This window comes from Lithobates pipiens, unplaced genomic scaffold (genome assembly GCF_037356315.1).
Source record: "Lithobates pipiens isolate NorthernLeopardFrog02 unplaced genomic scaffold, aLitPip1_a1.2 Scaffold_13, whole genome shotgun sequence".
Taxonomy (NCBI): domain Eukaryota; kingdom Metazoa; phylum Chordata; class Amphibia; order Anura; family Ranidae; genus Lithobates; species Lithobates pipiens.
Window position 1 is genome coordinate 22698083 of NW_027507718.1, and position 21149 is coordinate 22719231.

At 40.1% G+C, this 21149-nt stretch overlaps 1 protein-coding gene across 1 annotated transcript; it reads left to right on the forward strand.

Annotated features, from left to right (window-relative positions):
- The first annotated feature begins 682 nt into the window (after positions 1-682).
- On the forward strand, positions 683-21055 carry RFK (riboflavin kinase). The gene is made up of 4 exons (XM_077474910.1): positions 683-1094; positions 3422-3573; positions 7954-8056; positions 16790-21055. Exons 1-4 carry the CDS (start codon positions 866-868, stop codon positions 16912-16914), a joined length of 609 nt encoding a protein of 202 aa, XP_077331036.1. The 5' UTR covers positions 683-865; the 3' UTR covers positions 16915-21055.
- Positions 21056-21149: the final 94 nt, after the last annotated feature.

Consider the following 21149-nt stretch of genomic DNA (forward strand, 5'->3'; position numbering starts at 1 on the left):
TTATTATTTTTTTAATTAAAAAAAATCCTTTACAATCACTTTAATTTCAGATTTTATATTACAATTATAGGTCCAACATAAATCCATACCTCCCAACATTTTGAGATGGGAATGAGGGACACCTACCAGCAAATGTATGCAGGCATGGGGCACGCCCCCTTCCACACCCTCTTAAAGGAGAATTAACCCAAAAAAAGGTTAATTAAATCCACAAGAGCTTTTTTTACCACTACTATTCCTTTATATTGAATTTTAAAATGTATAAATGCAGCAATTTAGAATTTGGATGAAAGGTTTAGCACCAGGAAACACTTTTTGATAGATAAAAAGTGCATTTTATATACATCTTTATAGATCAGACCAAAATCAGGGACACATGAGGAGGAAAGAGGGACAGAGGGACATTGTTCCAAATCAAGGACAGTTGGGAGCTCTGCATAAACTATAACCAAAAAAAAAACATTTCCGGTCACAAATCATTTCCTCTCTTCTTGTAATGAGAGGCAAACGCCAGCCCTCAAAAAAGCGACTGCACCTTTAAGACGGATTCCCCTTACACCGGAAACGCCCAGTGATGCGCAAGCATTATGTGGAAACATTGCCCCTGACGTCACCGGTTCCCCGGACATGAGGCAATCACGTGATTTATCCTAGCAAGGAACCAGTCACGGTGACAGCAGCGGGCGAAGGTCTGTTTAGAAGTGTGTGAAAGGGAAGCGCCGCCCTCGGAGTGTGACGTAGGGTCTTACGATCTCGGCACTTGTCAGCCTAAGGCAGGGGGATCTAGAATCTTCTTGTGTTGTCACCGCCTCCTCCTTCAACGTCTTGTGTTTGGAAACTCCCCCGTGCTGCGCTCAGCCTTGAGATGGCCCAACGACGTGCTTACAGTAGCCGGCAGGACTGCGGCTCGGCGGCTTTGATTCTGCCGGTACCCTGTACGGACGGGCTGCGTTCTCTGGGGGGTCATCCTGTAGAAGGGATTCGGGACGTCCCGGCCAAGAAGAAAGTGGTCATGGGGGCGCTGCCCTATTACTGTAGCGGGGAGGTGGTGAGAGGGTTCGGCAGAGGGTCCAAGGAGCTCGGCATCCCCACAGGTGAGTCATTCCTAGACCTGGTTATGTGAGTACCTGTCCTTCCAGCATCTTCTCATTACTGCATTCTCATTGGTTTATAGTCAAGGGACAATTTTTTGGTTGAAGTAATGGAGGCCTCAAAGCCCTGTCAGTTTTTTTTATTATTATTTGCCATCTGTGTCCCTTAGAAGTTTACCTTCACTTCCTGTCTTATAGCATAAACAGGAAGTGAGAAGCAATCAAAGTGAGGGTATCCCTGGTTGTCACTAGAACTAGTATCATTTGGGAGATTTCTCCTTTATTCCTGTTCTGGTGTCACACATACACACAATGGGACGTTTTGCTTTCAGCCCTGGCTCACACTAATGCAATGCGGAAAACGCACAACAAAGAATTCGCACAGCGTCCATGCGATCTGCTGCTGGAGTCCATGGTATCATAGTGACACCCCAAATGACACCCTGATGTGTCCGCCATAATGTTACAGTCACAATAAAAATCGATGATCGCCACCATTACTAGTAAAAAAACAAAAATATTAATAAAAATGCCATAAAACTATTCCCTATTTTGTAAATGCTATAACTTTTGCGCAAACCAATCAATCGCTTATTGCAATTTATTTTTTCCAAAAATATGTAGAAGAATACGTATCGGCCTAAACTGAGGAAAAAAAATGTTTTTTTATATATTTTTGGGGGATAATTATTATAACAAAAAGTAAAAAATAATGCATTTTATTTTTTTTAAATTGTCGCTCTGTTTTTGTTTATAGCGCAAAAAATAAAAACTGCAGAGGTGTTCAAATACCACCAAAAGAAAGCTCTATTTGTGGGGAAAAAAAGAACGTCAATTTTGTTTAGGAGCCACGTCACGCAACCGCGCAATTGTCGGTTAAAACGACGCAGTGCCGAATCACAAATAGTGGTCTGGTGTTAAGCCAGCAAAATGGTCCGGTCTGTATGTGGTTAAGCACTTCGATACCAGGCAACCCCCCCCCCCCCCCTCCTGCCCACGTCAGCTTTCAGCGATGTCGCTGTTTAAATAACAATTGCGTGGTCATGCTACACTGTACCCAAACTAATTTTTTACCATTTTGTTTCCACAAATAGAGCTTTCTTTTGGTGGTATTTGATCACCCCTGCACTTTTTATTTTTTGCTACACAAATGGAAAAAAGCCTGACTTTTTTTTTGGGGACAAAAAAAAGTTTCTTAGTTTGTCATAAAATTTTGTTTCCCCCTTCACTGACAGCCGCTGATATGTAGAACTGATGGGCAGCACTGATGAGATACTGACAGGTGTTACTACTGGGCACTGGCCCTGATATGGGCACTGAGACTTTATTAACTGCTTGCCGACCGCCAGCTGTTAATTGACAGGCAGGCGTCACAGCTCTCATTGTGGGTGGGCGTCATATGATGCCCTCGCCTTCCCGGCCCACCAGGGGACGCTCGCCGTGTCACTGGGGACTCGATGCGTGTGCCCGGCGGCTGTGATGTCCGCCAGGAACCCGCGATTGCCCGGTAACACAGCAGGACCGTGGATCTGTGTGTGTAAACTAGTAAAAAAAAAAAAAAAAATGCTATAAATCTGTCCTCTATTTTGTAGGCACTATAACTTTTGCGCAAACCAATCACTATATGCTTATTGAGATTATTTTAATTTTTTTTTACCAAAAATATATAGAATACATATCAGCCTAAACTGAGGAAATATTATTATTTTTTTTTTTTCAAACTTGTTCCTCTCTTGTTTATAGCACAAAAAACAAAAACCACAGAGGTGATCAAATACCACCAAAAGAAAGCTCTATTTGTCAGAGGCTCCTTACCACAATCGGAGATGCAGTGTACCGGCATGTTATCCTACTGGACGTCATATGACACCCAGTCAGGATAATGGAACCACTTCCTGCCCATCAATCTGCTATAGGCTGGGTGGGAAGTGGTTAAATGTTGGTGTGCTTTGTGCAATTCTTCCATATCTGTGCAGGAATCCAGTGTGAAACTTTACCTCTGCACAGGAGCATTCTGTAATAAAGACTGGTCACTATTGCTCTTTTCTTGTGTGTGGTAACTGGTCTGGTCTCCACCCCCTCCTGTAGTGGGTGGGCCTTCTGAGTCCCTCCCACAGCTCTGCTCTTTGCACAAGCTATGTACAGCACAGGTCAGATGTCACTGCTACTTTTATAAGGTAATATATGGGTTTGCAAAGGCATTCGGTGCACACGAAGTGGAATTATATCTGTTGTGGCTACCAAGGAATACATTCGAGTGTTTGTTAATGGAGTTCAGCTTTTAAATATGTCTTCTAGACTGCTGTAATTGATCACTGTTTATGTTGCAGCTAATTTCCCCGAACATGTTGTGGACAATCTTCCTGCTGACTTAACTACTGGAATCTACTATGGATGGGGCTGTGTTGGTGATGGGGAGATTCACAAAATGGTGATGAGTATTGGCTGGAATCCTTTCTACAAGAACACCAAAAAATCTGTGGTAAGACCCATTTTCTCAACAGCTTTTCCTACAGAATTCTCATTAATAATTTTAAAGTGAATATGTGCACATGTTCAAACTGTTAGCAGTAACTTTACTAAAAAATAAAAACAGGTTAGGATTCCCTTTCCCTAAGCAAGCATGAAAGTTTTTATCCTTATAGCTAAAGTGTAGGTTTTGAATACAGCAGGTAAAATAAGTATGGAACACGTCACCTTTTTTCAGGGTAAATATATTTTTAAAGGTGCTATTGACATGGATTTTTCACCACATGTCAGTAACAACATGCAATCCATACATTCAAAGAAACCAAAACAAATAAGTTCAGAAATGAAAGAAGAAGTAAACCCTGATTGGTTTACTTCCTCTTTGTTTCCCTGCAAAGGTAAAGCATAATGCATAGTATCCCATTATGTGTCACTTACCTGACACAGGAGCCAGCGTTGTCACCGCTGTCCCCACTTCCATGGAGCATCCATCTTTCCGGATATCGTGGCTCCAACGCTGTGATTTGCCGGAGCCGCGATGACGTCACTCCCGCACATGCGCACGGGAGCCGCCACTAAGGACATATCGCCATTAGCAGCCGCATGCTCAGTGTGTCTGCGTGCCGCTAGGTACGGCGCATGTAGCGTAGACAGCGGTGCCTGTCTTTGCAAATATCTCCTAAACCGTGTAGGTTTAGGAGATATTTCTTGGACCTACAGGTAAGCCTTAATCTAGGCTTACCTATAGGTCAAAGTGGTCTGTAAGGGTTTACAACCACTTTAAGTTGTGTAATGAAATGTCACAGGGAAAAGTATTGAACACATGAAGAAATGGAGGTGCAAAAAAGGCTTGGAAAGCCAAGACACCAGACTCTCATGATGGGTAAATTCAAAGGACTCTCTCAAGACCTTCACAACCTTATTGTTGCAAAACCATACTAATGGCATTGGTTACAGTAGGATTTCTAAACTTCTGAGTGTTCCAGTGCGCACTGTTAGGGCCATAATCTGGAAGTGGAAAGAATATAATTTTGCCATAAACCGGCCACGACCAGGTGCTCCTCGCAAGATTTTTGACAGGAGTGAAAAGAAATATCAGAAGATTTGTCCACGAGCCAAGGACCACTTGAGGCACACTTTAGAAAGACCTGGAATTGGCAGGTACAATTTGTTTCAAAGAAAAGCATAAGGTTCAGTTCACACCTTATACCGACCGATTCAACTCCCAGCAGTTCTAGTGAGTCCTGGTTCATTGTTTCAGGTCCGATTTCAACCTAGATGTTTGCCTGAATTTGCACCTGAAACGGACCAAAAGACAGGCAGGGCTCCTGTACAAATTTTCACCAGAGCCACATCGGAGATATGCGAACTGGCTTCATAGAGAACCAATCACAATCTCTTGCTGATGTAAACATGCATTTAAGATTCTTCCTAGTGACAGGACACTGATCACAGCTCCCTGTGATCGGGAGCGGTGATCAGTGTCGTGTCACATGTAGCCCATGCCCCCCCCCCAGTTAGAACACATCCCTAGGACACACTTAACCCCTGCAGTGCCACCTACTGGTTAACCCCTTCACTGCCAGTCACATTTACACAGTAATTGTGAATTTTTAATCGCACAATCCCTGTATAAATGTGGCCCCCAGAATAGCGCCATAAGTGTCTGATCTGTCCGCCATAATGTCGCAGTCACGATAAAAATCGCAGATCGCCGCCGTTACTAGTAAAAAAAAAAAAAATTATAAAAATGCCATAAAACTATATCCCCTATTTGTTTTTTTTTTTCGCAAAAGTGATTGTAGATGCTATAAATCACTTTTTGCAATATTTATTTATTTACTTATTTATTTTCATTTCTATAACCCCTCCATCTTTACAGACTAAGCACTTACTCCCCTCTTATACCTGCTGCCACCTGTCCCCCCACGACTATTTTATAGCAGTAGTGCAGCGTTGCCTGCCACAGGAAGAATGTTTTTCAGTACTTCCAGCTTAAAAAATATATATATTTATATATTGGGGATGCACCGATACTTTGTCGGCCAAAAATTGTGTTTTCAGTACTTTGCCAATAATGGTGCCGAAAACTTGTGAAAAAACTTGATTTTTGCAGCAAATTTTACCATGATTTTACTGTGCTTAAAGCGTTTGTTAACCCAAAAAAATATTGATCCTGTTTCCTTAAAGCATTTTATACAGCACAGTGCTTACGCGGTGTAATTTGGCCCCCTGTATCACCTGTAATTCCTGGCTGTTTCTGCCCCCCCATGTAAACTGACCATGATCATCAGGGCTGCTGAGGTCTGACACCATGGTCAAAGTACGTGCCTCCATCACCCGCAGCCTGTCCTCCTGTGTCTGTGTCTCTATACTCTATAGTTCCCGCTGATATAGAACGCTAAACTCCCCAGTGCATGCAATTTATAAAAAATATGCGGTATAATGGCTTACTTTAGAGCGCCGTTCGGTGTCTCGCATGACTGCCCGCTGATTTGTTGCTAAACAAACTAAAAAAAATAAATACATTTAGCAAACTGGTTATTTTTTTTATCCTTTGCTGATGAGGTGCCGCTGATTTGCAGCATTGGTGGGCAACACTGATGAGGAGGCACTGTTGGGCACATGTTGGCAGTACTGTTGGGCACACGTTGGCAGTACTGTTGGGACTGCACTCATAATCAGTGCCCTGATTATCAGTGTACATGTCCCTTTTTAGAGAATCCAGTTATTGGCTCTCTTCTCACACTGTCAGCATAAGGAAAAGAGTGCCGATGACCGGTTTCTCTTTACATCTATGATTGGACAGAGCTGATCACGTGGGAAAGAGCTGCTGATTGGCTGTTTACCTCAATCTGTGATCAGCAGTGCCCTCCAGACACCGATCACAGGAGGCCATCCTGTGCTGTAGCCGCCATTCGGCTATAGCATGGTTGGCCAGTGGGTAAGCCCCATTCTAAATCTGTGGCATGACTTGAAGACTGCAGTCCACAAACGATCGCCATCAAATTTAACTGAACTTGAGCAGTTCTGCAAAGAAGTCTAGATGTGCAAAGTTAGTAAAGACATATCCCAACAGACTAAAGGCTGTAATTAAAGCAAAAAGGTGGTGCAACATAATACTGACACAAGGGGGTGATAATTTTTTCCAACTCAGTGATTTATGTATGGGTTTTTTTTTTTGTTTTTTTTTCTGACATGTTGGTGTTCTATCTTTTCATGCAGATGTTATAAGTTGCGCTGAGTAAATTCAGCTGAATAAAACAAAAACTGTCTTCATTTTGGGCTGCAAAGCAACAAAATGTGATTATTTTAAAGGGGTGGTGATTATTTTCTACACCCACTGTATTCCCTTTCCCACACTTTTAAGAAGATGTATGGGAAGGTTCCCCCAATGTTTTTTTTTAGCAGCAACAAAATCAAAGAAGGGGATAAATGTGTAAAAAAAATAAAATAAATAAATTAAATAAAAATATACTTTGTCACCGTCTTCTTCTGGGGGATAGTTTGCTTTAAAACAATACATTTTAACCTTTAAAAAAATCACTTTTTTGGGGGATTGTGTCATCTCCCAGATTTGTATTCTATCTGTGTAATAGGATAGTAAATGCAAAACACAGTTAAAGAAGTTTTTATATTTCTAGCTAAAAAAAAATGGCCATATGTTGGAGAGACAAGTGTACAAAGGCAATGGGGACACTATAGCAGATGTAGAAAATGGTTATCAGTGGAACTGAAATTAGGATTTGCTATATAGAATATGCATGCTGTTATATCAGTTGAAAAAAAAAATATCTATTAATATAATATAAATATTTGCTCATCAGAGTTGATACTTTGTTGTGGTATTTGTCCAGTTGTGTGTTTTTGTGATAAAGGTTTTGCATGCATATAAAAAAAATGATCACCATAAGTATCCCTGTCAAAGGTAAATGGGTTGTCTCAGCCATCTAATTGTTACATATGCAGACCTATTGGCAGGATCACCAGGTGCAAATAATTGAGCCTAAAAAAAGTACAGGCATACCCCACTTTTAAGTACACAATGGGGTTTATTTACTAAAGCTGGAAAGTGTAAAATCAGGCTCACTTCTGCATAGAAACCAATGTGCTTCCAGGTTTTGTTACCAAAGATTAATTGAGCAAGCTGGGGTTAGAAGCTCATTGGTTTCTATCCAGAAGGGAGCCTGATTTTGCACTTTCCAGCTTTAGTAAATCCCATTGTGTACTTAAAACTGGGGTGTGCCTGTAAAGCATCCATCCACATCTAAGAATTGGATAAGCTGCAATACAATAAATGTTTGCTTTTGGGTTTAATGCTGCTTGAATACATATATTAACCCAATTTACTAGATCGCTGAACTAATTTGAGTTGTACACTTGTTTGTTTCAGGAAACTCATGTAATTCATCAGTTTGATGAAGACTTTTACGGTGAAATACTTAGCATACTTATTGTGGGTTACATCAGGCCAGAAAAAAGTTTTGACTCATTAGGTGAGTATCTGGGAGGTACAAAATAGGTGTTGTCTCCCTAGAAAATAATTAAGCTCTCTTAATTCATAAGCCCGTCAATATGCTTTTATTGTATTAATCATGCGGAAAAATACCCTTGTCTGTGTCTAGATAAGTTGGTAAACTAATTGAAAATGTGCAAGTGCATGTTTTCAAAATCTGCTTAATTTTTTGTTTGGAAGGATTCTGTATCCAGGAACTCAACTCTTCAAGTCAAGATTAAACCCTGCCCCCTGTTATTTAGCAGTTAAATGCCACCATCTCTTCTGGCCTGTAAGATTTCCATTTGAGTTTGGTTGTGAGGGGAGTCAATCCCCAATATAAACTGTCAGGATTGCTAATCCTATTTACCGATATGGTATACAGGTTCTAATGTTGGATGAAGTTGCTTGCATTCAATTAGCCACCAATCCTATATAACTCGTATTTTTTTGATCTTCCATTGAGGGGCATAGCTTTATGAAGAATAAGCAATCAAGAGTTCTACTGCCATGTGCAGAGGAAATGGGGAAACTAGACACAGTAACAGAAAGCCAACTATCTAGAGGCTATAACCCTTGCTAGTTATGCCTGGTGTCCCTAAAAGAACATACAATTCCTCTCTACAAGACTTTTCGCTTGAATTGGAAGATACTGGTAGATTTTTGCTGGACATTGAAAATCCTGGAAGTCTCTCTAGTTGGCCGAGTGCAATTTTTCCAAGTTTGTATACTGTTGTGCTCTCTGTAACAGTGTTGCATTCGGCAGTGACATAGTAGCTGTGTCCCATCAGTACAGGACTCTGCCGTTATCTGACCTCCTACCTGAAAACTTCAGTGTGTGTGTGCGCGCGCAGTCGGTTGTGCTTGTCTGTGGCCATTTTTGTTACAGAGCAGTTAGTAGGGCACTTCTGGAGAGCCCTTTTCTTATTGCTGTTGAACCTATTTTTGTTGACGTTTCAAAGACTCTTATTTCATCCTATACTGGACTATTTCTTTGACATTTTTATTCCATATGGTGGCCTTTGTGTTGTCACTTCAGCTTAGAGTCTTCTTATTAACGTTGTCCTGTAATGAGCCCCATTTAAGTTTACCCAGACAAGCTTGTTTTGAGACTGCTGGCCTCCTTTATGCCCTAGGTGGTCTCTGCTTTTCACCTTGATTTAGGATATTGTGCTAACTTTGTGTCCAGTTCTGGTTCACCCCAAAGATCTAGGGCCATTTCGGGTTTACCTATCTGACAATTTTTTATTTTTTGTTTTTTTTTTATTTGACAAAACTATGGAAACTTTTTTTTTATTTCTTCAAAATTAGTTTTTTAGTTTTGTTTAGCAACAAATCAGCGGGCAGTCATGCGAGCGCCGAACGGCACTCTGAAGTAAGCTATTATACTGGGAATGTGCCCATTTCTCCTATAGGTGGCAGTATAATTCTTGGTTGCTTATCCTTTGATAAGGCCTCATGCTGACCGACGTTTAGCGGTTCAAAAGTGCTCAAGCAAAAGGCTTGGTTCACATATGCCTGGTTGTAGTTTTAGTGCGGTTTTCTTCACCGATTTCAGGAGCAAATTTTTACTTTAAATCGCACCTGAACCAGACTAAAACGCCGGACATTTGTGAAACGGCTCTATTGAAAGTCGTTTGGTTCACATGTTATGTGAATCGGATGTGCTTTAAAAAGGATCCAATTTGGTATGTGAACCGAGCCTAGAGTTCCAGGTGGCGCATGCAGCCAGCCATACAAGTGAATGGCTGGCTGTATGTGGTAGCATCTGTGTCAAGAACTGATTCGACTTGTCAAAACAAAGAGAAATCCTTTAATTCGGCTGTGCATGAAATTGTTAGAGATGAGGGTGGCCTCCTTCGAGGCTGTTCTTTATGCGCAGTTTCATTCAAGACTGCTGCAAAACACCATTCTGTCGGCCTGGAGCAAGTCCAGGCTTTGGAAGTGGTCTGAGTCAGAAAGGACCTTGCCTATCAATATTCTGGAAATTCGGGCAGTATGTCTGGCCCTAAAAGCCTGGATGCTCAGACTATGTCCTGTCAGGATTCCATCCGACAATGCCATGGCTGTGGCCTACATCAATCACCAAGGGGGCACGAGAAGTTGAGCAGCCCAAAAAGAAGTGAATCATGTTCTATCTTGGGCAGAAAGCAACATTACTTGCCTACCGGCGATTTTCATTCTAGGGATAGAAAATTGCTAGGCGGACTACTTGAGTCGCCAACAATTATTTCCGGGAGAATGGTCCCTTCATCTTGACATCTTTTTGTCGCTATGGGGGTGTTCCGGATGTGGATCTGTTCACGTCCAGATTCAACAACAAGGTCGATAACTTTGTGTCAAGTACTAAGGATCCACTGGCATGCAGAACAGACTCCTTGGTCTTTCTATAGGATCAGTTTTCACTGATCTATGTGGTTCTGCTGCTTCCATGCCTTCTTTGCAGGATCAAGCGGGAAGGCAAAGGGGTAATTCTGGTGGCCAGAAGATCTTGGTTTGCCAAGATCATAAAGATGGCAGTAGGGGACCCTTGGACCCTGCCGTTGTGGCCAGACCTTCTCGCACAAGGTCCGGTATTCCATCCTACCTTACAAATGCAAAATTTAACGGTTTGGCTATTGAAACCCACATTCTAAAGGACTGTGGGTTATCTCCTTAAGTAGTGTCTACTTTAGTTAATGCTAGGAAGCCGGCCTCCAGAGTCATATACTATAGGGTCTGGAAGGCTTATGTCTCCTGGTGTGGATCCAGGGGTTGGCACCCCAGGAAATGTCATAGGTAGGATCCTTGAATTCCTGCAAATGGGATTGGAAATGAAGCTGGCTTTGAGTACTATCAAGAGCCAGGTCTTGGCCTTATCGGTATTCTTTCAATGGCCTCTTGCTTCTCACTCTCTTGTGCGTAGCTTTATTCAGGGGGTAACGCGGATTAATCCTCCCGTCAGGGCACCCCTGAATCCTTGGAATTTGAATTTTTAGTCTTGTCGGCTTTACAGAAACAGCCTTTTGAGCCTATACGGGAAATTCCCTTGGTTCTTTTGACGAGAAAAATAATCTTTTTGGTTTCCATATCCTCTGCCAGAAGAGTATCTGAATTGGTGGCTCTGTCTTGTAAAGAGCCATATTTGATTATGCATAAGGATAAGGTGGTATTGCGGCCTCATCCTGAATTCCTTCCAAAGGTAGTGACAGGTTTTCATTTAAAACAGGATATTGTTCTGCCTTCCTTTTTTCTCAGAGCCTCGATCTAGGGAAGAGAAGACACTACGTTCCCTTGATGTAGTGAGAGTGGTCAAGGTCTATTTAAAGGAGACCGCTCAGATTCGCAAAACAGATGTTTTGTTTGTGCTGCCAGAAGGTCCTAAAAGAGGACAGGCAGCATCAAAATCTAATATTTCCAAATAGATTTGTCAAGTGATTGTTCAAACTTATCGTCTAAAGAGGAAAATTCCTAATTTTCATGTTAAAGTGCACTCCATCAGGGCTGTTGGTGCCTCTTGGGCGGTGCATCACCAGACCTCCATGGCTCAGAACTGCAAGGCCGCAACTTGGTCTTCAGTCCATACATTTTGCCAAATTCTATCAAATCGATGTAAAAGGTCATGAGAATATTGCCTTTGGGCGTAGTGTGCTGCAGTATGAGTCCTCTAGTCTCTTAATGCCCTACTTTTTTTTTTTTTGTCGTCTCCTTCCCTTCAGTTGCCATTGCTATGGTACATCCCACATAGTAACTACTCTGGCTCTGTGTCCCCTGATGTATGAAAAGAAAACAGGATTTTTAAAAACCGCTTATCTGTAAAACTATTTTCTTTTGAAGTACATCAGGGGACACAGAGGTCCCTCCCTTCTTTGGTATACACGTATATTGCTGGGCTACAAAACTGAGGTACTCCCAGTAGTGGGAGGGGTTATCTAGGGAGTGCACTTGTCTTGGGCCATGCCAGTGTCCATCACCTGAAGGTGTGTCTCCTGATGTACTTCAAAGACAAGGATTTTACAGGTAAGCGGTGATGTTTTTCTGAGCTACTGAATTTTGGGTTTTTACTAGCTGTAAGCCATAATTCTCAAAATTTAAAAAGAAATTCTTGAAATATATCACTCTGTGTGTAACGCATCCTTAAAATGAGTTTCACTTTTTGAATTGCATTACTGAAATTAACTTTTTGATATTCTGATTTCATGAGGTGTATGTGTATACGAGCGTATAAGTGCGTGCCATATATTTTTTTTTTTTTTTTTTTTTTTTTTTTTTTTTTACTTTTGGCTCTCTATGCCACCAGAATAAAATTAAAATGAAACCATCCAAATTAATTTTGAAGTGCTGTAATTCAAGAGGTTGAACATAAATATCAAGTACAAATTGTAGGAACTGAAACCATTTTTTATACAGTTTCTCCAATATTTTGTTGAGAAACTTACTGGCAATGACTGCCTGAAGTCTGGAACCCATGGACATTGCCAAAGACTGTTTCTTCCTTCCTGGGTTGAGATCAGGTGATTGACTCGGCCATTGCAGAATATTCCTTTTTCTTTTACTTCAAAAGCTCCTGGGTTGCTTTTGCAGTGTGTAGCATTGTCCATCTGTACTGTGAAGTGCTGTCCAATCAACTTTGCTGCATTTGGCTGAATCTAGGCTGACAGTATATCTATAAACACTGCAGAATTCATCCAGCTGCTTCTGTCACATAATCAATAAACACCAATAACGCAATGCATGTCCATGCCATCACACTGCCTCCACCATGTTTTACAGATGACATTGTGTGCTTTGGCTTGTGAGCTGTTCCAAGCCTTCTCCAAACTTTTTTTTTATTTTTTTTATTTTTTTTGCAAAGTCTAATGATACACCCACCTCCTGGAGAGTGCCCTTCACTTGTCTGGATGTTGTGAATCGGTTTTTCTTAACCATAGAGAGGATCCAGTGATCATCCACCACTGTTGTCTTGCATGGACATCAAGGTCATTTTATGTTGCTGAGCACACCAGTTTGTTCTTCTTTCCTCCAGAATGTACCAAACTGTTGATTTGGCCACTCATAATTTTGCTGCTTTGGCCACTCATAATGTTGCTGCTATCCCTGCGATGTAATTTTTTTTGTTTTTGAAGCCTTACAATGGCCTGCTTCACTTGCATGGACAGCTCCTTTTGAACACACAGGCTTACCTGTGGGTAAAATTTAATATCTCCTGTACTGTTTAGGAGATATTTACGTTTAATGCAGCCGCTGACGTCATGTGGCGCATTCGCGTTTAAGACCCGGCAGAACTGCCAGACCTTGCCGGGAAAAAGATTTGCGGGAGTGGCCGAAGCCGTGATACCCGGAAGACACTCCCCTCGGCGTGGATCGGGCGAGATACTGGCGCCTCGTTCTAAGGTGAGTATTTCAGATATTGGGCCTTGCAAGTTGTGTTTTTTTTTTTTTTTTTTAAGTGCGGGTTTACTCCCATTTTAATTGATGGAGTAGCCCACACTTGGCCGTACAGCTTTTGATTCAATCATCCATTTACTTTTGGTTCCCTAAAAAGGGGGGGGGGGTATTTTTTTTTTTTTTTAAGAGCTGTAATTTCTAAACCCTTCCTCCTGATTTGGATGTAAATGCCCTCAAGTTAAAACCTGAGTGTGCATTTTCAGCCCATATCCATTATACAACTATAGCTTGAATATGTTTTGGTAAATACCTTGAAAAATTTGTGCCTGTGTCCAAATATATATGGACCTAAGTGTGTGTATATGTGTGTGTGTATATGTATGCATGTGTGTATGTATATGTATGTATATATATATATATATATATATATATATATATATATATAATATACACACACACACAATATAAATTTTATATCTTACTACTCCCTTTTTTTTTATTTTTTATATGTATTCTACTAGACCTAGAAGCAGGGTATATTTTTGAAATGCATCTACAGTGCCTTGCGAAAGTATTCGGCCCCCTTGAACTTTTCAACCTTTTGCCACATTTCAGGCTTCAAACATAAAGATATAAATTTTTTTATTTTTTGTGAAGAATCACCAACAAGTGGGATACAATTGTGAAGTGGAACGAAATCTATTGGATTTTTGAAACTTTTTTTTTAACTAATAAAAAAATGAAAAGTGAGGCGTGCAAAATTATTCGGCCCCCTTGCGGTAATACTTTGTAGAGCCACCTTTTGCTGCAATTACAGCTGCAAGTCGCTTGGGGTATGTCTCTATCAGTTTTGCACATCGAGAGACTGAAATTCTTGCCCGTTCTTCCTTGCAAAGCAGCTCGAGCTCAGTGAGGTTGGATGGAGAGCATTTGTGAACAGCAGTTTTCAGCTCTTTCCACAGATTCTCGATTGGATTCAGGTCTAGACTTTGACTTGGCCATTCTAACACCTGGATATATTTATTTGTGAACCATTCCTTTGTAGATTTTGCTGTATGTTTGGGATCATTGTCTTGTTGGAAGATAAATCTCCGTCCCAGTTTCGGTCTTTTGCAGACTCCAACAGGTTTTCATCCAGAATGGTCCTGTATTTGGCTGCATCCACCTTCCCCTCAATTTTAACCATCTTCCCTGTCCCTGCTGAAGAAAAGCAGGCCCAAACCATGATGCTGCCACCACCATGTTTGACAGTGTGGATGGTGTGTTGAGGGTGATGAGCTGTGTTTCTTTTACACCAAACATATCATTTTGCATTGTGGGCAAAAAGTTCGATTTTGGTTTCATCTGACCAGAGCACCTTCTTCCACATGTTTGGTGTGTCTCCCAGGTGGCTTGTGGCAAACTTTAGACAAGACTTTTTATGGATATCTTTGAGAAATGGCTTTCTTTTTGCCACTCTTCCATAAAGGCCAGATTTGTGCAGTGTACGACAGATGGACAGACTCTCCCACCTCAGCTGTAGTTCTCTGCAGTTCATCCAGAGTGATCATGGGCCTCCTGGCTGAATCTCTGATCAGTCTTCTCCTTGTCTGAGCTGAAAGTTTAGAGGGACGGCCAGGTCTTGGTAGATTTGCAGTGGTCTGATACTCCTTCCATTTCAAAATGATCACTTGCACAGTGCTCCTTGGGATGTTTAAAGCTTGGGAAATCTTTTTGTATCCAAATCCGGCTTTAAACTTCTCCACAACAGTATTACTGGCCTGCCTGGTGTGTTCCTTGGTCTTCATGATGCTCTCTGCGCTTTCAACAGAACCCTGAGACTATCACAGAGCAGGTGCATTTATACAGAGACTTGGTTACACACAGGTGGATTCTATTTATCACCATCAGTCATTTAGGACAACATTGGATCATTCAGAGATCCTCGCTGAACTTCTGGAGTGAGTTTGCTGCACTGAAAGTAAAGGGGCTGAATAATTTTGCACGCACCAATTTTCGATTTTTTATTTGCTAAAAAAGTTTAAATTATCCAATAGATTTCGTTCCACTTCACAATTGTGTCCCACTTGTTGGTGATTCTTCACAAAAAATAAAAAATTTATATCTTTTATGTTTGAATCCTGAAATGTGGCAAAAGGTTGAAAAGTTCAAGGGGGCCGAATACTTTCACAAGGCACTGTAAATGTCCCTTTCCTCCTGAATCCCATTCACATTTGGATTGCTCTCTAGTGACTACTGACAGCTGCTGTGGAAGCGTTGTGATCCCTCTTCCCTGCCTGTTTTAACCACTCAAGCCCCAGACCATTTTGCTAGCCAAAGACCAGAGCACTTTTTGCAAATTGGCACTGTGTCAATTTAACTGACAATTGCGTGGTCATGCGCCGTGGCTCCAAGACAGAATTGACGTCCGCCCCCCCCCCCCCACAAATAGAGCTTTCTTTTGGTGGTATTTGATCACCTCTGCGGTTTTTATTTTTTGCGCTGTAAACAAAAGGGACAATTTTTTAAAAAAAAGTGCATTATTTTTTACATTTTGCTATAATAAATATCCCCCAAAAATATATAAAAAAAAATCATATTTTTTTCCCCACAGTTTAGGCCGATAAGTATTCTACATATTTTTGGTAAAAAAAAAAAAAAAAGAAAATCACAATAGGCATTTGGTTTGTGCAAAAGTTAGTGTTTACAAAATAGGGGATAGTTTTATGGCATTTTTATAAAATATATATTTTTTTCTTTTACTAGTAATGGCAGTGATTTATTTATTTATTTATTTATTTTTATAGTGACTGCGACATTATGGCGGACACATCGGACATTTTTGGGACCATTGTCATTTATACAGCAATCAGTGCTATACAAATGCACTGATTCCTGTGTAAATGACACTGGCAATGAAGGGGTTACCCACTAGGTGGCAGTGTAGGGGTTAAATATGTCCTGTGGCGTGATTCTAACTGGGGGCGTGGCTATGTGACACGTCACTGATCTCTGCTCCCGATCACTAGGCAGAACGGGGATCTCCGTGAGGCGATCGCGGGCATCGAGTCCACGGGACCCCCGACTCGACTCACGGAGGTTCCCTGGCCAGCGCGCGCACGTGATGGCACGGCAAATTTAAAGGGACGTACTGGTATGTCCATCTGACCAGCCACGCCATTCAGCCGGCATACATCGGCGTGCGGCACGCCTCCACCGGCACTTTTAAATGCGACCTAAAACTTATCTCTGTTGTACATACATCCATGCACTGGTCTTTACTCAAAAAAAATTCTTGTAAAAATCTATATCTCAACTTTAGTAAATCGGTCTCACTTTCTCATTATTACATGGAACTTATTTTGACGGACTTGGTTTTTATCAACAGATGCCCTTATTGCCGCGATTCACAGCGATATTGAAGAAGCCAAAAATCAGCTGGACCTGCCAGAATTCAGAAAGCTGAAAGACAAATACTTCAACAACTCTCATAAAATAATGAATGGCCATTGATGCTGGCCTCTCATTTATTCAATGAATTGCGCAGCATTGCACTGTTATAAAGTTTTTGGTCAAGTTAGCTTTAGACCAACTCCTTTCTCATGAAGGCTTGTTATGTATTTATTATTTAATATATATATCTAGAACAGGTCTAAAAGTGTTAAAATTGTCATCTATGTAATGCACTTTTACTCCCCCTTTTTATTTTATTTTTTTAAATTTTTTTTTATTTTTTTAGTTTTTTTTTTTGTGATTTATGGTTAAAAATAAATCTAAAACCACTGGGACAATCTGCTAGACTGAACACATCGTATGGACCTAAATTGCAATTTTTTGTTACCCAATGATTCTACTGTTGTAGAAGCTTTACATATTTAAGGGGAGGTTTTGTAATATGTTACACGAAAGATACACTAAATCTCTTTAATGTGGACATAAATATATAGCTAAAGAGTTTATGTACACCAATTTTGGCTCAATGCAGCTACCTAATGTAAGTTATTATTTTTTTTTTTAATCAGTGTAGACATCCATTACTTTTTCCATACAACGCACAAGATGGTCAGTATAATTATCTTTTAAATATTGCTTCCTACCTATAACTACCGCATTAAATGAAACAACAACAAAAATCTATATTCAGTGCACCACTCTACTTCTAATATTTGTTGCTTCTTGGTTTATAATAAAACCAATCTCAACCTGAATTTTCCCTAGTCAGTATCACTTTTTAGTTCATGTTGAGGGAACTATGAACCCTACATACTAATCTAAAGCTTGTTTATGTAATATTTTGTAACGTGAAGGGCATTTAAGTGGTAGCTGTGGTTGCAATAATAATATCCTGTTTGGCTAAACAATGGCACCAAATTCTTCTAGAGTGCACTGGGAACCTTACAACCTGGAACATGCTAATAAGCAAATGTCAAAAGCTCTACTACCCCCCCCCACCACCACCAACTGCATTTTACTATTGGATCATAACTGTGGTGATTGGCTTGGCTGGCCTTTGATTGGGCAATGCTGTTGACAACAGAAGATGGTCAAAATGTGTGTATTGGTTTCTTTTTTTTTTTTATACAAAGGCCAAACAGGTAAAAATGTTGACTAATCTTACCGTATAGTACTTATTTTTTTATTTTATTTTTTGAAAAGACACTATATAAGGATGGTATGTAACAAACACACTTAGAATCTGTTAAATATCTGGCATACTTTTAACATGTTATATTTGATCTGGCCCCTTTTTTTAATTTGTTAACTCTTCTACAGTTGTTAAACAGTTTTTTAACTATTTAAAATGTATCTGGATTTCTGCATGAAAAGCTGCTAATATTGGTAAAATTTCTTGTATGAGCAACACATTTTACATTCCAGTAGAACTATTGAGCGGATGGTTTAAACTGTTTGAAGTCCCTGTGATTAAATGGCTTAGTAATCATACAAGCATGGCACAAAATGGAAGATGTAATAGTCTAGGCATTGCTTATGCATGAGTTTTCTGTTACATTGTGTTCATTATTGCTTATTTTATAACAATTGCAATCCATGTGCCTACAAAGTTTGTGCTCTTTGAAATTCATACTGTCATTAAGTTGCATCCCTTAAAGTGACCTTTTGTACATTTTTTTTTATTTATTTTTTCTCTTTAAATCCCTCTTGCCTTTTAAAAAGCAGTAAAGTGTCCATGATGCATAACCATATGCAAAAGATCAACACACCTTGAAGTGTTTGGTTTTCCAGCAGACTTTCGTTGGACCTGCAGGATATTTGGATAAAATCTTCCAAAGTGAGGGGAATTGCCCTGTTAAGTAGCTTTCTCTATAGAAAGATTTCTTCTCTCTTTGAAGACAACTTTAAAATGTTCTTGGTGAAAATTAGCAATTTGTCAAGTGTTGAATCTCACCAGTGCTCTAACCCCCTTCTAGTCTATCCCCCGAAAAAATACCTAGATTCATTTTGAATCTAAACCCAATCACTAAACAACTAATGTCATTTCAAATGCTTTCTTTCATCTTTTTTTTATAGATGCAGATTTCTTTAAAATAATACCTGGTGATTCTGACATGAATGTCCTTGTTTTAGCACTGCCAGTTATGTGGTGACCGTTGTCTCCCAGTTTTATTCCTGTGTTGCCACTGTGTCACACCACTGCAGAAACTGAAAGTTGGTCATGCTGCCACACGTTGGCACACAAGGCACTATTGTAAATACTAGGAAAGGTGGTCCAGAGCAATGATTTGCGTCTGATGCTGTAATGAATGCATTTAGACAGGAAGTGGTTGCAAGAGGCTGGAGATTAGCACCATTTGATCTGCAAGAAGCTTTTTGGGGAAACGAGCTCTATGTAAAAGTCTCTATGCTCTATATAAAAGTCAGGCAGTTTTTACATTTTACGTAAAAAAATCAAAAAAAAAAAATCTGTACAGCTAAACATGGAGGCTGGCAAACATGCATATTAGGAAAGGCAGGCAGAGTCAGAATCCCTAACACATTTACTCTGAAGCAGTGAATATACATGCCAGCCAAAGAGTAAGTATTAACTGCCATGTCGGCTCTATTTATTTCCTCGGTATAGGCTTACTTTAAAAGCAAATGTATTGCCATGTCTTCAATTCAAACACAAATCTAAAAACAAGGGGGTTTTATCCATACTTTTTGTTAATGGTGGATACAATGGGACTCATTTTTATTAAGCACCTAATATGGTGCCTTTCATATGGTATGGCATCCCATTGCACCTGTTGTAGCTTGCCACAATTCATAATCGTGTGTTGCATCATGTACTTTTTCAGCATGTTAGGGGTGCGTTGGCAGCCAATTCATTTTGAATAAGCTGCCTTAACATAACGTGCAAAATAGGACATTTTAGCATGCAGCAAAGAAGTAAATGGGCCCTCAAAACTTCATATCATTGTAATTCCCTACAATTAATAGTAGCTATGCCAAGCAGAGTGCTTGATCCCTCACAGCTCTGAATGTATTTTATTATTTTTTATTTATGTATAAAACCTCCATATTCATAATTTTTTGACTTGGGATATCCTAAATAGTGCGTTTTCAAAAGTATTGGGTTCATTTTCTGCAACTGTATCAAAGCTGATCTCTTCTTCTTTAAAGTGGTCCTACCTATGGGAAAGTGATGGTATAATCATTATTTTTTTTTATTTTATTTTTTTTTTATTTTTTTTAGCACTTCCAATCCAACAGAGCTTGAAATTTTAATGGCTTTCTCACAAAATGTATTGCTCAAAGTTCACTGTATTATAAATTTCCTCTTTCCCTTGTTAATTGTTATCTGTAGCCATGGCCTTGTTGCTTTGCTGTTCTTTTTGTGCTGCTGTTTTGTTTTACAGATATCATATTTTGGCGTTGTCTGTACAGAACTATTTTAGGAGCATTCTGTTATGTGGGGCCATGAGTGAACGGATTTTGTATTTTTGAGCTATGCTTGTATCATTTCTATGGCTGATGTGTCTGTAAAGATATGTCTAAAACTAAGCATTTCTTTGCACTGGAGGGTGATGGAGGCTAATTTTGAAATACTACAATGTGAAGATCCAGCTGTTGCAGCTCCCTTAAATACCACCACTACCATTCTTTAATATCTGAGGACCTCCAAAGAGTCAGAGGGACAGAAAGCAGAACTAAACCCCATTATCTCATTATCTCTCACAGCCAAGAAAGGTGCCATCCTGGTCCTCCTGCAATTGCCAATGTTATATGCTATGACAGCAGTTATTTAAGGGCTTCAAAGGTCAGCTAAGAGCTGACCTAAGCACACTAACAACTTAATGACAGCTGCCACAAGAGGCATGCCTTAAATGTAACGGTTTTGGGAAATTTTAAATTGGTGGGTTTAGTTCTGCTTGAAATTCCTAAAGGCGGGCATGTATTCCAAAGGGAGAGGGTTTGCAGAGTAACAGCAAATGTGCTTTTACACACATGCTCCGTGCACCATCCTGTGCTAAAAATGAATTGCTTTGGATATAGATCACTCAAATGGGTTTATGCTACATGAAGTGATATGCTGTTCTTCAAACAGATCTTGTGTGCATTTAGTAAACTGAACATTGTCAAAGCAGCACCGAAGGAACATTTTCTGGTTCAGATGATTGTGATTTCCATTAAATTACTATTTTAATAAGAAAAAGTGGATTCTAGTCTGACTGTTTTTACATGCCTCTTCTCTAAAGCTTAAGCTTGTCTCCCACTTTTTACATTTCTAGAAGTTGCTAATTCTCTGT